General features: G+C 42.1%; 1 protein-coding gene across 6 annotated transcripts in view; it reads right to left on the minus strand.

Moving 5' to 3' along the window:
• The window catches only part of LOC113951318 (transmembrane protein 132B-like), a 230,497-nt gene that overhangs the window by 11,196 nt on the left and 201,693 nt on the right, over window positions 1–17,608 (minus strand). For all 6 annotated transcript variants that reach the window (XM_027652173.1, XM_027652178.1, XM_027652176.1 and 3 more), the window contains one exon: window positions 3,561–3,766. In XM_027652173.1, coding sequence (XP_027507974.1) covers window positions 3,561–3,766 — 206 coding nt within the window. The remainder of the gene's footprint in view (window positions 1–3,560; window positions 3,767–17,608) is intronic.

A 17,608-nucleotide genomic window follows, 5' to 3' on the forward strand; every position in this document is an offset into this window, starting at 1 on the left:
TGTGGGTTTTTGCAGCCCACTGCAGTAGTTCTGTCAGCCCATGCTGGTTCAAGCACCATGCATTAGTCATGAGATGATCCGTGGAGCCAACTTTCATCTGTCAAGGGAGGCTCTTCATATCTGCAGTAGCACTCACCATAGATCAAGTTCTCCTCTTGATAATAATAAAGATTTGCCACATATTTGCAGACCGATCTGGTAAATTGTATTACAGCTCTTACATAGGGGAGACAAGGGTTTTTTTCTAGCTTCTGGCATTAAAACAGCCTGTTTTTTCCTTTCTGTTCCTCTAGCAAGTTCCTGCTATTACAGCAGTTCAGACCAGCTGAAAACCAACACAGTTCCAACTGAACTGTGCGTGGGGCATTTGTAAAATTTTTGTCTTATTCATTGCTTTGTGGAAATTACTCAAGGAGTTAGATAAGCAAACATGTCTTTAATCACAGGTATTTTACAACTACAAACATGACAAGGTTTATAGGGAGAAGCAATACATTTTATTGCATCAACAAACATGACTGGAAAGAACAGATGTGATTTGGGGCATATAAACACTGTCTCAGGTCTGAACTAGAAGCAGCTATATTCAGATGAAGAACAGCCATGCTGAGGCAGGAGTTTCACAAGCATTTCTTTTGTCAACAGCACCAATAAAAACGTTTAAAAGATTATTGTAAACCCAGTTCTATTTTGCCATCTGGCTCAGCCCCTCAGACAACTGAACCAGCACAGCCACACTCTGTGTGTGTGGGAACGAGGCCTCAGGGAGCCAGAGGACATAAAGGGAAGTTTGGGCATTGCTGAAGTGTCTCTGCACAATCCCTAAAAAAAATACTCCAAAATTTTACCTCTGTATACTGATGAATGACTTTATAGCAATATTTAGTTCTTGCTGAGAATACAAGCAGTGGTGTGAGGACACCAACCCTGGCGAACAGGAGGAGAACAGAAGATAGTTCTGTCTGGGTGAAGTGAGGAACAAAGAAGCCACCCTGCTGTCCTTCCATGACCAGACCTGAGGATGGTGATACAGTTTCAGTTGACCTGTGGGCTCTGTGTGACTGAACCTAAGTTAAGATTGCCTAAGCCTGTTGGCAGGGTCTTTTGAAAGAATCCATGGGTTTCCCTCAAGGATAGATATCAAAAACCTCATGCAAATTGCAAATACTGCCTCTTACATGAAAATGAATTTGGAGCAATGTGATGCTATGGCTTCCACCTGCTGGGAAATGCTTGAATTTTGATTTTTTTCCAAAGACAAAAGCACTCTGCTTGCTCTCTTTCAAACCTACTCAGGTATCACATAAGGCATCATCTTTACTCTGCAGCACTAACACTGTATTAGACAGACCAGGCAGGCACTCTGAAGAATCCAGGCTGCACCATTGCTCAGAAGAAGTGAATATGGTCTTCTGGCTCTGTCCTGGAATGAGGGTTCAGGAAAACAACCTGCAGCTCCTTCCTGTAGTCCAAATGTCTTGTGTGCTTCAGGTCACCACTTAAAAACTCATCAAAAAACTCCCCCCTGTTTAGGATATTGGGAAACGTGGAGGAGATGGTGGAATAAGCAGATTAAAAAATAAAGAGAAAAATAGTAATAATAAAAAAGAACCAACATGAAAAGCCACTAAATCTCAGGTAAAAAGCCATCCAAATCTAAAAATAAAGGAAATGTAAAAACCTTATGTACAAAGTAAATGTCAGACTGAGCACAACTAATGCTGGTCCTAGACTGACTATTGATTTAGAATACCCTGCAAAGTTAAAGAAATCCACATGAATGGTCAATAAAACAAGAGATAATTAATTTCCAGTTGAAACCTTTCCCGTTCACATAGGTGTGGACTGCTGACACACAATGTCATGACCTACCAGCCGCAGTTCTAGGGAATGACATGGTGTCCATGCTTTCCCTCCATGGAAAATGCCTGCTGAAGATGTGCCAGCAGTTCAGATGCAACCCGAGCAGCAGCAAATGCTCTGCCTCAAAACTCTGCACAGCTTGCTAGGTTGCAAACAGAGCAGACTCTCAGACCATTATCTTTATTTCAGCTGGCCAAATAAATCAGAACCAGGGGGTAAATTTCCAGCATGGTTTGTAATGGGTTTAACTTCAGAATGTCCACGACTCTCAGCCACAGCTGAATGTCTCACTCACCGAGCTTGCTGCTCAACGTTTACTGCTGTAATAAACACCAACAGCCTAATCCTGCAGCTGTTTACTCAGCAAAATCCCCACTGGTTTTAGCAGGACCTGTGCCTACAGGAGTGGTGCAGCACCAGGCACATTACAGGCAGAAGCAGGTAAGCTCAGTGAAACTTAAAGCAGTTGGCATCCATTCATTCCTCACCTAGCACAGCTCTGCCTGCTACAAAGGGCAACGCTGCCTTTGTCACTGAAGCAAACACATTTATTTCTCTTGTGCCAGATCTTCATCACCTCTTCTGTCACAGCCAAAAAAAATATCCACATATCAAGAGGTAAGTCAGTCCCACTCTCTGGAGCTCATTATCTGAATATCCTGCAAATTGTGTCCTATTGCCCTTAGTTTTATGCCCACATAAAGTGTTGGGCAATTCTATTCCCCTGCTGTCCTGTTTGGTCTCTTTAAGGCTCTGCAACAGCTGAGATGTTCTCCTGGGCAATCGAGTGCTTTAGCTAGAACTGCCACAGTGTTTAGCACTGCAGTTACTGCTGCCAGAAAGGCTTTTTCACTGTAATATAAATCTGAGCTGGTGTCATACCTTGTTCTTCAGTAATATTTTTCAACTTCGCCTGAAATCCAGCAATATAGCAGTGTTCCTGGAAGTTCTTAATCTTGCAAATTGTCCAAATGATGGTTATTCTAGAGTGGGTATTTTCAAGAGGGAATGACGGGCACAGAGCTCAAAATCCCTGCCCCCTTCTCCCTTCTTTTTCCCCATCCACTTTTTCCTGGTAGAATCCGTTCATCAGAACGTGGTTGTCAATAGGAGAGCAAATTGCTTTTTGCTTAATTCATATCTGCTAAATAAAATGCTTCAGCCAGGTCTGCTGTAGAGTGCATCTGCACAGAGACTGAATAACTATCCAAAGAATCACAGAATGGTTTGGGTTGGAAGAGCCCTTTAGTGATCATCTTGTCCAACCCCCATGACCTGACTCCCTCCTTGGCCCTATTATTCATCACCATAGACAGAAACTTGAGTGCTGGCAGAGCTGAACATCACACACACACACACACACACACACACACACACACACACAAGTGATGTTACATACCAATGAGAGAGTTCCAGGTCCTTTTCCCCAGCTTTGCACATCGGAGCGTGTGATACGATTCCCTGAGATTGTGTGGAATTGATTAACGCTCCAGGCAAAGCCATGGACTTTTAAACTGTATAGATTAGGATAAAATGTAACCTACTGATATCATTGTTGGATGCTTTAATGAAGGCTAAAGGCAGACTGTAAAGCTAGTGGCAAACAGGAGATTTTAGATTCTGAGAAATACTCTAAAAATCGTTGTGTTCTAAAATCAGAGGCATGTGTCTGGACTGAGTTAATACTGAAAGCATACCTTTTATTGGAGGTGACAGGTATCCTCCAGCCTTTGATCTGGCTAAGCTCTGTATCAGAGATCTCTATCTGCAGCGGGAGCCTTGGAACCCAGACCGTCACTTCTAATTGGGTGGTAAAATGCTGATAAGTGAAGTTAACAATAGTATCCACTTTGCTTTTCATTTCCTTGCCATTAACGAAGATGGAGTCACAGCTGTCAGAAACCTTAAAAAAAAAATAAAAAAAAAAATTAGGAAATGAATAAAAGTTCCTGAGGAAGCACAAGGAATGCTACATCAGTCTAAAGACAACACTGAAAATGTAAGTCATGCATATTGCATTTTCAGTTTTCTAATTAGGAGCAAACAGTGATAAATGGACCCCAGGGAAAGAGTTCTGCTTTCCTCAAAGAATACTACTCAAACTACAAAAATAATTTAATGATGTTATATAACCTGTGTGAATCTTTTATACTAGGCAAATTAAACTCTTCATGAATCAAACTCCATGTGCATCAACGTTTATGTTTACAACTTGCTTAAAGAACCAGGAAAAAAATGGGGCCATATGTTAGTAAGAAAAAGACTGACTCAGAACCATAAACCAGAATCCTTTCCCTTTTCCTTGAGCACTGTAATGCTGAAAGACAAAGATCCCCGTATGGCTCATGAGCAGAAGTGCAGTAGGAGCATTAACTTTTAGAACTTCTCAGTAATTGTTTTAACAAAATGTATTCATAGTTGTTTTGTGTCTTTCTATGAAATCACTGGTAAAACAAGCATGTGGGCTCTATACTACAACTCATCTGCCCTCTTTGTTTCAGGGATCCCCTGGCACAAAATGAAGGTCCTGAGCACAGATCTTATTTATACAAAGAACATGAGGTGGCAACACCTTTAACCTGCACCCTGGAAAGATAAGACTCCTTCTCCTTGAGGTAGGGTTTCCTAATATATTTATGAATGTGTGTATACTTTCAGATTATATACACATACACACATTTAGATTCATGTACAACGTGCTCATATATATGTATATACATGCACATGTACATGTACTGGTATCTATATACAGGTTTACATTCTGCTGGGGAGAGAGGGAGAGAGAGGGGATGGTTTCTAATGGAGTCCATGTACTGTGGACTTTTAAACCCACAGCTCATGAGATGCAGTAGTGTTACTGAAATGGACTTTGTTCTCTTGTCAGGAGTGTTCTGTGTCAGGCTGTACAATGCACTGGGACTCGGATCCACAGGGATCCTGGCTAAGCCAGTGTTTAAATTCTGGTTTCCTGGAGTTACTGAGATAACTCATGTAGACTTCAGTGGGGAATATGCTGAAACACAGGTTGGCTTCCCTCTGCACACCTACCTCAAAATCTTTTCAGATATTAGCAGGAATTGGGGGTTACTGAGCCAAGAAAAATTACAGAAAATCTCTAGCAGCCATTTTGTTTTGCTCAAAAAATATGCAATACTCATATATAAAAGAGCTGCACTTCTACATTTGCCATTTTCAAGTCAGCTTCTCAGATCCTACTCCATGTACTGAAACTACAACCAATTGCTTCTTCACAAAGGGGCTAAGTCAGGTGGTGAGGGAAGAGGCAAAGGAAACTAAGTCACTCTTCTGGAGAGAATACTCCTTCCATGTAAATGCTTAATGAGTACAGGAATATAAAAAAATAATAAATCTAGATAATCTGATATAGAGCTTAAAATGGACTCCAGGCTCAGGAGTACCACAAATGAGATGGAGCATATTCAGAATCTTTCTTTCCCCCTCGTAATGTGTCACAAGTGTCTCTGGAAAGTTTAAGCACATTAAGCAAGCCCATTAATTGAATGAGCAGTTGAGATTCTAAACCATAAAGCCTACATCTAGGGAGTTTGTGAGAATTAATACAAGACAGAAATAATTAAGAAAACTCAAAGAGGGAGGGATAAACATCAAGACCGGATCAGGGGAATAACTAATATCTGACAAGACAACAGCTAATATTTCAGATTCTCTTCTTGCTGCTTCAAATATTCTTGTCTTCTTTACAGCAGGCAAGAAAGGTGCTAAATTAGGGAACTGAAAGATGGGCATTAATTGTACCTATAAAAATATAAGTCTAGGCTTACAAATTTCACAGATTATATGTCTAGACAGAGACATTTGGTCATTTATATACTGACCAAGAGGTGAGTACAAATCAGTATACATAACTATGCTATAGTTCACCCAGTGGTCTTGTGTAGCATTCAGAGCTCTTGATTCACTTAAGTGTATATTAAGTGTATATTCCAGAAAATAATCCAACCCAGGTTGGAAAACTTGAAGAGAGACATTATTGTGTCGGTTCTCTATGTGGAATTTGGGTTTACTCTACTAGGTACAAGCAAACCATATAATTTAAAGGAAAATTAAGTTTGTACAAGTAAGGATGAAAACAACTGCAGCCAGCTGAATCCACCTGAATCCCATGATAAAGCAGGCTAGACTAAAGCTCAAAGAGGAAGCCTCTATTGCACTCACACATATTTAACTACTGCCATGTTTTATTCTCTAACTTTACAGCCACCGTTACCTGAACGTAAATTTGGTTCAGCTGAAGGAAATGAGAACCTTGAGCGTGTATAGAAAATGTCCAGTACTCCTATTTCACTTGGGACCTGCTGCACGCTGAGGAAAGAACACTGACTTCCTCCAGGTCTCACATGGGAGCTGTGATTTCATGCTAACAGGACTCTGATGCTCCAAAGCAAAGAGGGATTGAGAAACACACACTGAGCTTTGGGGATTCGGTGCCAGCTCTGGCCAATGGCCTATAACAAATGTTGCCCTTCACTTTCTCTCCTTTAAAGTCCCCTCCATACTTTTCTAGCCACGCTCTGACTCCCAGAAGTGGCTCATGATGCTGCTGGAAGGGGAACTGGTATGACCTGCTGCTGGGGTTTGGGGAGGGCATCCCTGTTTACATCAGAAAATGCACAGGTTTGCCACGGGGCAAGTTCTGCCACGGCAAGGAAACATGGGCAGAGCTGCATTAGCAGGTGACTTAACACAGAGAATTCTTTTGAGCTGCTGCTTTTGAGGGAACAAAGAGGAAAACGGTTGTTAAGTCTCTCCTGCAAACATTACACAGTGAGTAGAACGAGAATGCCACCCTCTCATCTAAAATGCACAGAACAAGCCTGTTTAAAACAGTCTGTCACCATCTATTGTCAACTGCCTGACAGAACCAGAAAGTGCTGTTTGAGACAGCCTGCAAGCAGGAGGGCAGGCTGACCGTGATGTGCTCCAGTATGCAGGTCAAGGCAAAGAGAGCTGCAATTAACCTCTCTGGGCTTTGAAGCAGGTGGTTGGCTCCAATCCCCACAAGTAATTGTAAAAAGCACAATTTGCCCTGTACAGTTTGTCACAGCCTCCTCATTTTAGACTAATCCAGAACAAAAAGCTACCAGTCCAAAAGAGTAAGTGGGAAACTATTGGATGTTCAGGTCAGCAAAAGTTTATATATCCTTTGGGTCAACAGGTAAAACAGAGAACTGACAAGAAAACAACTAAATGCCTGCTTGTGGTTCATCTTTGCATGCAGGTTCAATTCCAAAGCTCATACCTCACTCTCAGCTTTGTAAGGAGGCCAAATGAGAGGGATGTAACAGGAGACAGTCACAGCCCTTGTGTACAAAATACAAACTGTAATTTATACTCAGGTCTGACACGGAATGACGAGGAGTTAGAAGCAAGATTGAAAGGAAATCCCTTTGTCCAGGAAAGCACAGATTTGGAAAAACAGATAATATACTGAGGTGCTGTGTGTTCAAAAGACCAGAAAATCATGAGGGTCTGAGCAGTAGGCTCGTGGAGGGGATTACCAATTACACAGATGCACAGAGCTCCACGTGGACAACATGGGACCATTTCAACAGCAGCTCAGCAGCATTTAACACCACAGAGTTAGTGATACCCTATTGTTTTATTGAAGAAGGCCCTGCTCATTTTCTCTGTAGATTTAACACTACTGATGAAGAGAAGCAGGAAATGGAGAGAGCAGGGAGATGAGAGTAGGTATAGCTTGTAATGATGTGAATGGATATTTGAAGTTTTAGAGTGTTTTTACCATTTAACCCCCATTGAAATGCAGTGAACTAGAGGGAAGGACAGCATGGAAGACATTAACATTTTGGTTTAACAATGTAGACAATTGCTGTGGCTTAGAAAAGGTGCAATGATCCATGAATGTACAATGAGAGTTTAAAAACCTGCTGTACAGAATGAAGTGTGCACTATTCAAAAACTGTTGATCTATGCAAAATTATTAAGCAACATATGAGATCTGCCAGGATTTCAGTCCCAGGTGCAGAGCAGCTGCTCTCATTTGCTTTCCCATGTGCCGTGCAGGGGCGTTCCTGCTGGAGATGACAGGTTTGGTGGATGCACAGGTTGAAAGGGGAGGACCAAAGGAGGTGGGTGTGCTTTCAAACTCCAGCCCACTGCTTGGCCTGAGTTCAGGCTCAGTAGTAACTGCTGTGCACCCACAGTGGTGATGCAGCTGCTCACAAGGGCAGCCACTCTGGCAGCTCATTCTTATCGATTATGGAGGGAGAATACTGGAAGCAATTGGGGGGCAGCTAATAGCAGTACATGGGGGCTGCCAAAATGTTCTCTGCTCCATGTAACAAGATCCTTTACCCATCAGCTGTGCTTTTGATTGCACTTTTTCTACTAAAAATGCAAGCTGAGGAATTCTATCGGAATTAAAAGTTACTGTTTCTGCTCTCCCCATGTGCAGATTGAGAAAGAGAGATCATCTTCATTAGGTCAAATCCATGGCCATATGAATTCTGGTGTCTTTGGAAGATAAGAGAATATCTTTGCTCACAGTACCTGGTTCAGTGGTTGGTCCACCAGGAATGTCACCTCCCCTGCACAAGAAGAAATGATGCGTGATACCAATAACTAAATTATAGGGGTGGCTGTGTTGTTGTTGCTCTTAGCACAGGCATTTCTACAGCTGGTTGGGAAAGCAGATGGTACTCTACTTTGATGTGTGGAAGACAAATGGGATGGAACTGGTAGGGGATAGAGCATGTCTTTTTAGGTTTGATCCAACCCTTGCTGAAGTCAATGAGAGACTTTCTACTGATTTACTGGCCTCAGACCAGGAGCTTTCAAGGATGTGAGAACTTAACTGTCTATTGTAATGCAATGACAGTCAACTGTGACACAAGCTTGGAACAGAGAATTTTAGGCAGTGTTTTTTAAGAGGTATGTCATATTTCAAGTTGTTTGGACAAATTGCAATTATCCCTTGATGGAGCAGCAGTTCCACTGCCAGGATGCAGAAGAGCAGGTGCACATGAAACTTATTTCATGTGGTTCAAGCTCATTTCAATCAGCACAGTTTGTTTGGGGGGGAAGCTTCAGGAATACTTTGGGGTTTTTTGCATTCAACTACTACTTTTGTTGATAATGAGAAAACATGGAGAGGAGCTCAGAGCAGGATCTCCTGCTTCCTTGTCCGTTTGTGATCAAAATCGTGCCAGTCCCATTCTTGCTCCACGAGTTTCTGTTTCTTTTAAGCAATCTAGTATGCAAGTCAGCATGGCTTCTGTTTGCCTTGTCACCATAATGCAGTGCCTCTCCTGGGCCAACATCCTTCCCAGACAGGCATGCTTATCTCTAGACAGACATCTTCATACTCTGCACTGAGATAAAGGATCTCCCACCAGCACAAATTTTAAGCACATGCTTGTCTGAGGTGGCTTTTGCTTAAGTATTTGATCCTTACACTTCTGCAGATTAGGCATTACCAACACTTGTTAGTTTAAGTAAACATCCACACTCTTCATATTCATCAGCTGGTATCCCAGAAGGGCTTAAGAGTTGTTTATCTGGTGAAACCCCAGCATATGGTACCAGCTCTTTCTTGCACCGACTCTAATTGCAAACACTGAACCTGCTCTGTAAAAACTGTTAATTAGGTGAAAATAACACATATGTTTGAACTATAAGCTAAGGTGTTTTTTTTTCCTCCAGCTCTGTTTTTCCCCCCCACACTTGAATTGCTCACACAAATGGGGTTACAGGCTGACAGAATCATTTGTACATTGGTGAGAAAAGTAAGAAGGGAAAATATTCAGGCAGATGTAACATCAGATGTAACGGTTTTTGTAAAATAATGGGCTTTAAAAGTAATTTGCTATGTACTAAGTAAACTTAGTGTTCATGATTCATGGCTCTAATCCCTGTGACTGAAATTTAAGATCTAAGGCTCCATGAAATTAAAGAAAAAGGAACAATTACATGCATATTCATTCAATTTCATGTATTCCGTATCCTTCAATTTTTTCCAATGAAATTCTAACAGGGGAAATAGAAGTTTCTAAAGACTGTGTACTTGAAAAAAACACCAGCAGACCAGTTGTAACTGCTGAAGCTATAGTTATATATATATATAAAATGCTCTTCTGCTCCTGTTGGTTTCTCAACCTTCCTGGAGAATGCAAATCAACTCCACATTTCCTCATCTCCGCAAATATTTTATATTTGCTACGACACAAATGTGCAAAAAGCTCCAGGACACTAAGTGTGTGCAGAACCTGTGAAGGACACTGACAACTCAGCCCTTCCCAGCTGCACAGAAATGCTGTGGAGCAAAGAGGAGGATGCTCACAACAGGGCCATGAAGTCCTTGTGCTGCTCCTGGTCTACTCCACAGAGCAAAGGAGCCCTGTGTGCTGCTTCTCCCCCTGGGGGACAGCTGCCCCCCTTCCCTGTGAATATATGGCAACTACAACAGCACTGTAAAGCCCAGAAAAAGACTAGACAGACAAGCAATAAAGCTTGTGAGCTTAACAGTATTAAGAGTAATGTCTTAAGTCATGAATATTTGCCACACTAATCTAGCCTTTAATCTTGTCTCAATAATACAAGGACACACCATCCTTATCCTAAAGGATCAGTAGGAAAATAGAAAAAAATCCAAAAAGAGCTCTTAAATGCACAGTAATACACTTTCATTTTTTAAAGAAAACTCTGGTCCTATGCCTAGACACTACTGCATCAACATTCATAAGTCTTCCCAGCTAGTTTTTAGTCTCTGAGCAACAAATAATTCATTAATTAGTAAAAAAATCAAAAAAGGGACATTCAGACAGCCAACACAGACAACAAAAGCAGCCCTCAAACTGCATCCATTCAGCCAAGTGCTTCAATAAAATTATTTGTGGAAGATGTCAAGAGGCTTTACCTAAAAAATAACTTTCCTTCTCCAGGACTGTTTTATTGATCTAATATGCAGTGGCACAGATGATCAGCATTAGGAGAGAGCTCCCTATTCAGTAAAGGGTCTGGGAGCTTCCCACTGTACTCTATAACCCACTGTCTCTGATGCTCTACACCTAGAGGTCTTCCTGCTCTGAGCTGTGGTTTCTTGCCAGACCAGTTGAGGAGAAATCCAAGGTGGAAACAAGGGAAGCTTAAGGGTGAAGGGAGCAACCTCTGTGGGATCAGAGGCAACCAAGCCAGATGGTGCCCTGGGGCAAAGCCCCCCTTGTGTCACTCCCACAGGGACCACATCTGCACTGGTTCTGTGTCACAGGGGGGTTACAGTGCGCTCCAGAATGACAAGAATGAAAATCTGATCTGATCAGCTGCCTCTGTGTCCTCCACCTGGAGCAATAGAGGAGGGAATTTTCCCTCTGATAAAGGAAGGATCAGTGAGTGGAACATAACAAATCCTACAAGAACAGCCCCATTTGGGGACAATGCTCAGGGTGACCTCAGCTCCTTTGCTGTCTTTTCTTTAACTTTCATTGTGTCAGTAAATCCAAACTCCAACAAGGGTGAAGGAAGCACATCCTGGCCTCTGAGGAGCAGAATATTTTAATAATTTCAAATAATTATTTATAATTACATATATTTATAATTATATATGCAATTATATGTACATAATTACAAATGCCTGGTGCAATTGTAACACAAATGTTTGGCTACTGCATTGATAGCAGTGAATATGCTGCACTGAAGATGGAAATGTTTTCTCATTGACATGCACCGATGTGTTCTCCACCTAAAGGGCCAGTAGGAGTAAGGGGACACTGATATCTGTTAACCCCTCCCACCTTTATTTCCTCTTTCATTAACATGCTGGAGCTTTTGACCTTTAAGTGTCTTGCACCATGGGCAAAGGGCAGTGTTAAGGAAATGGCATTGCCCAGGATTACATCTTTCCCTACACACTGCTATCCAAATTCATCAATTCAGCTCCACGTGACACATGCCTGTCACACATTCCAACTCATGGAACGGTGTTTATGCTTCTCTAGAGGTTCTCTGCTAGTCATCTCCATGTATTTTACAAAGAGAATTAACTGTCATAATCCTTCTTTTACCAAGGACACAGCCCATCAAAGCCCTCAAACAGAAGAGCAGCCCTGAGGACACACCGTGTGTGGCTCAGGAGGTCGTTTGTGGTTTATGTGCAGGTGGCTCTGCATTAGGAAGCATTGGGTTGTCATGTCCAAAGCTCCCAGACATCACAGCAGAAAGGTTCTGCTGGGGGCTGCAGACCCAAGGGCTACAAGGGTCTGCAAAACACGTAACAGACCACAGAGTTTTCCCTTTTGAGGAGAACTTTTTAGAACCTGCGAGTCACAGTGAGAACAAATGTCAAAGTGCCTACATTTGGGATGACACAAGATTTACCTTTTTTCACAGAGCTCTTCAGAAACCATGACCTATGAAAATCAATACTTTGCTATTGGCTTTCACTTAAAGGCAGAGATTGAATTACCAGAAAAATCAGTGCAGAGCTACCTGACTCCTTCACTGTGCATCATCTTTGCTTTGAAATCCATACGACACAGGTGGACTGGGCTTCTTTCTCACCAAATAAGAGCCTGTTAAAATCCAGCTACAAATGAGTTGTTCTTCCTATCCATCAGTCCTTCTCCCATCTACAGCCCCAGTGCATGGACTTGGATGAACTCTGTCTGAATGCCAAGACAGATCTGTAAAGTTCTTCCGTTACCCCATTGAATCTGGACAAAAACAACCGTTCCAACTCATGCATGAAAGATAAGTGACAAACTGCAGAGTACTGCCATAAGTCTTCTGTTGTAATTTGGGATTTTTCTCTTTTAGTTTGTTTTTTGACATCTTCCCTTCGGGCTGTGTAGATACAGAAAAACATGCCAGAGTGAGAGAACATAAAAACCTGGGAGCAGTGGAAAAAGGTTCCTATCTTCTCTTAAAATTAGACCAGTTCATTTCATCACAAGAGAAGTATATGTAAAAGCTATGTACAAAATAAAAACATATCCCTGGAATCAGAAAACATACGAATCTGGCTCTTTTCCTAGAAGTTATGAGTTCTCTTTCCTAACCACAAAGCCTACAGGTGTATTATGGCCTTAACAGGAAGTAATTCGACCAGCACTGTAACAAAGGATGAGCAAACCAGGACAGGTTGCTTGTCTGGATCATTACTCCTTTAATGATGCCACATCTGCCTAATCACTCAGATATCTTCCCTAAAAGCCTCTGGTAAGGGCCTCAGGAAATACAGATTTGTTTAAAAGCCTTTGCCATTGGAAGGGGCATGCCAATAACCATTGATTTTTTTCTGTCCATTCACCTTATTCTGTGATAGATTTCATATTCTTCCCTTTCGTGTATTTCTTTCTGTTTTCCCTTTTCAGCTCTCCTTTCATTTTTGTCCCTCTAAGCTCTTACAGCTTCTAGCTATATGTCTTCCCCTGTCTGTTCTATTCTCCACACAGAAGGACTTTCAAAGGGGGCTTAAGAGAGGGGGATCCCTACATCCCCATGGAACACGTTCCTATGCATGCACCAATCTTTGACAAAGCCAAAAGAGTCTTTCCATCAAAATCACTTTGGTCCATGTGGCAGGTACCAGGGAACACCATATGTCCACTTTATTTTCTGTTTGCTAAAGGATAACAAGAAAAAAGAGACAAGGGTTCTCACCACTGACAGAGCTCTTAACTGTAAATACCTCCAGACTTTCAAGGAGGGAAAAGCTCACAAGTTTTAAGGCAATAATTTCTATCTTTATAGCATGACATCCCCTCCAGCAGGCATCTCTGAAGTCAGTTTGTAGCTACCAAAGCTCTCAGCTTCTGTTCACTGAAAGAACTCTATTAAGTCTCGTGTTTTATGCAGGTCATAGATGCAGCCCTATTGATTTAACTTGAGAGAGCACCCTTCTTTGTGGTAGTGAGATGTTTGGGTTTTACCACTTTGCTGCCTTCCTTGTTGCCCAACACGACAGCCTCTGCAGCTGGTGAAGGTCACCAGTTCTCAGGGAACTCATGTTCAGTGCAGGGCATCTGCACTTATTGATTCAACATTAAGGGCCATTCTCATGCAGATGTGTTCTGCTCTGCCAATCCATAGTCCACTTCATCTCTAGCTGTGCACTCAGCTTCAAGGGGATTATGCAGCAAATATTTTATTCAAACTAGAATAACCAAAAACTCACTCCTGGTTGCCTGTGCTGCTTAACAGGCTGCTGTCTAGAAAACACACTTGTACTTTGCTGTTGCACCTCGCCCGCTTGTCAGTGGCACTTCCAGAGAATTCAGAAGCCATAGAAAAGGTTTGGTACAAAGGGTTCATTCTCATGAAGTAAAAAAGCCACCCCAGTTATGACAGATTGCACTCATGGGCATCTCCTCTGTCTTCTTAGAGAGCAGCACACACACAGTGGCTGTAACCACAGCCAAGGATTTAGGAAAGATTGCACCAACATCCTGCACTGAGTTAGGGAATTGGGAAGGGATGAGCTGCTCCAGTCAGACTTCTGCTTTTCAGGATACCTTATGTTTTTTCCCTTAGTTCTATTCTTGCCTGTCAGTCTCATCCTAGCCTTCTTTATTTAGAATCACCTTCATTTTCAGGTACCTCAGGCTTTTCCTTGAGCTTGCTGAACTCCCTGTGACAGACCGAAAAATAATTCAAAAGATAGGCAGCAGCAGCCTCACTAAACAGCATCTTTTCTCACTCTGACCCACAGACTCAGACAAGGTCATCAACCTTCTCCAAGGAGTGACACTCCTGTACAAAACCATCTGTGTATTCTTCAAATGGGCCAAAGCTGGAGCCATCTTTTTATAAGAATTAAGGAGATCAAAGTAGGCAGTAATATATTTTTCCTCAGCAAAATTAGTTACACAATATGAAAATATCAATAATAACAAAAGATGATTAAAGGAGCCACATTGTCAAGTTTGTAAGAACAGAAGATCTTAGCAAATGGCTGTCTACTAGAATTTAGAAAACCACACTCACCAACAACATCATAAAAAACAAACAAGTTGCAACTTAAATAGTTCTAGTGGCATGGTATCCACAGCAAATACTGGGAAACATCCATACACCATGGGCCTTTGCCTTATTCAATAAACAGCACAAAAGAGAAGCCTCCCAGTATCTCAGCTCTCCACTGTAACAGTGCTGGCTGGATCTTCCCCATCTCACCATGGTTAAGTGCAATTATTTAGGATTCAGCTGCACCTCTGTGGTTTCCTCCCACTGTTGCCTCTCATAAAGAGACAAAAAGCCATCCCTGGTACTCTGCAGGAGCAGGTTAACTGTGGGGGTGCTGCAGGATGGCCTGCAAGGAGGTGTGGAGGAGACAGAATTCTGGCGGTTTGCTCTAAGAATGCAGCCCCATATTTGCAGCCGCCGTTTCCCTTCTACCCTTTATTTGCTTCAGTGTTCCTTTGCCCTCGTTTTTTGTACTCAGCTCCTGAGTTCTTCACTCAGTAATTTTGAAAATGTTTGCTTGGCATTTATAGCGCACAAAATGTGCTTAAAAACACAGCAACGAAGCATTTACTCCAAGGAAGGATTTTCTCATTTTACACTGATAATCTCTCATGCTAAACTCACTGCAGGTTGGGGAAATCTAAAAGTCTCCAGCTCCTGTGTGGCAGAGACTATTTAAGTCTGCAGATTTCCAGTATGGGTGTATTGAAATCTTTTATTTGTGGGGTGGCAATAAAAGATGTGGAGAAAAAAATCTCCCCTGGCAACGTGTACTCTTGAAAGGCCCTTTCAAAGCAAACATTCCAGCAGTAAGAAATACTTCAGCACGCTACGTTCCCATCTTCCCCTTCCTTCCCTCACTGCCTCTCCAGCCTGTGCTCTTAGCATTGGAAGAATAAATTTCTTTGTGCCCCATCTTACAAAAGTGTTTCACATCACCTTCATGCACTTGGCTGGGGAGGACCTCGCAATCATGCGTTATATTTTCACACAGAACTATAAGTATTTTATGTTTCTTTGCAGCAAGTGTTATCAGCTGGCCATCTAACACTCAGTTTTGGGGGAAAAAAACCTGAAATGATTGTATTCTGAAATACTGATTGCATCAAATGGCAACTAGATTGGAAGACAGTAATCATGCTGAGCTCAAGCGATTAAAAACTCACTTGGAAAATTGGTGCTTGCTGAGCCTTTATGGAAAGAAATGAATTAAGAAGGAAAACAATAAGGAAGGGCATACATTAATTTTGCTCTGCAGTGGATAATTTTGAATGTAAGAGATCTGAGGAAGAACTGTGTGTCTTAAGGATTTTCTCTTATGTTTTCAGAAGAAAAGCTGAGAGCCACTGGAGAGGGACTGCAAATTAAATCCAAACAGCAATCTCAGAAGCAGCAATTGGAAAAGAGCAAATAAATAAAGTATATAAATAGGAGATAGCATTTCCTGCTAGGAACTTATCTTTTCAGACAATGCCTCTCAAACAAAGGACTCCCCTTGCTGGCAGTCCTGCCGGGCAATCTCCATCTCGGCTCCCCGGGTGATGCCGTTCCCCTCCGCCCTGCTGGGCTGCGCTGGATGTTTGCACAAGTAACTCAGTAAAGGATTACCTCCCAGAATGTCTATATTGTAGCAAGCCCTGTGTAACTCTTGCTCAGCTGTGAGAGCTGCAGGGTGGGCACTGTGTCCACACCACTCCAGTGCAGGGTTGAGTAAAGTGCCAGCACTCCACAGTCAATGCACACAACTCAAATAAACGCCCAAATCTTTTTCAATGAAGTATGCAACCATTTTACAGCCTCTTCCTCACCCTTGCAAGAGTTCATGCCTCTCTGCTCCTTATTCCACTCCTTATTACAATACATGCTTTCCTCTGGCTCACAGATTTTGGATCCAGGCTCATGTCTGAGGGAGGTTTGACCCTCCAGCCCAGGGCAGGACTCTGTTGCTCAGCCTGCAGGACATCACCAGTGCTCCCGAGCAGGAACAGGCTGAAATTCCCCCTGAAGGAGCTGCAGAGTTCATTATCTGCTGATAGAATGCTGCTAAAATGTATTTTACATTGTTGGGAGGCCATACCCTGCAATGCTTCTGACACGAGTAGTCTTCACTCTCACTCAGTAAACGGGGCAGAATTATTATGGGAACAGAAACAGAACAGGAGCGAGCATTCCAATGTCTGTCATGAGTATCACATAAGCTTTATACACAGGGACACATACACCTCTCTATAACATAGTCTGACTTTGACACAGTTCCTAATCTGCCCTACTGAGGAGTTGTAAAATGTGGAGGTGATGGACTTAGTTTTCACTTCCTGTTGAACAAATGCAAACTTTAAAGTTTTCATCCCTGTTTGACACTTTTTATATTTTTAAATATGTACCTGGACCGTGTTTCAATAGCCTGGTTCTACTCACAAAAACAACTCCAGCAATTCCAGGAAGCCTTTGATGTGGGAGTGAATGTCATGGCACAGTGACATTAGTATAAATCAGACCTTAAGAACTGACAACACAAAACAAAATGCTAAATCCAGCCATTTATTTAACCCTGAAGTCACTGTTCCCGCTGAAGCTGAGGGACCCTCTCACTAGAGTGCATAATGAATCAAAGAAGAGAAAAACCACATCCCAGTGTGATTCTTCCATACTTCATGCAAATGGAAAAAGAAATCCATTTATAACTTCACTTTGTTCTTTCATCCTTATTTAATGAGCTGCCTGATTCAATAATCCAGCATTTATCTACAATTCTTTAAGGCTGGATTTTCCCCATTCCCCTCAA

This window comes from Corapipo altera, unplaced genomic scaffold, assembly GCF_003945725.1.
Source record: "Corapipo altera isolate COAL_440 unplaced genomic scaffold, ASM394572v1 67, whole genome shotgun sequence".
Taxonomy (NCBI): Eukaryota; Metazoa; Chordata; class Aves; order Passeriformes; family Pipridae; genus Corapipo; species Corapipo altera.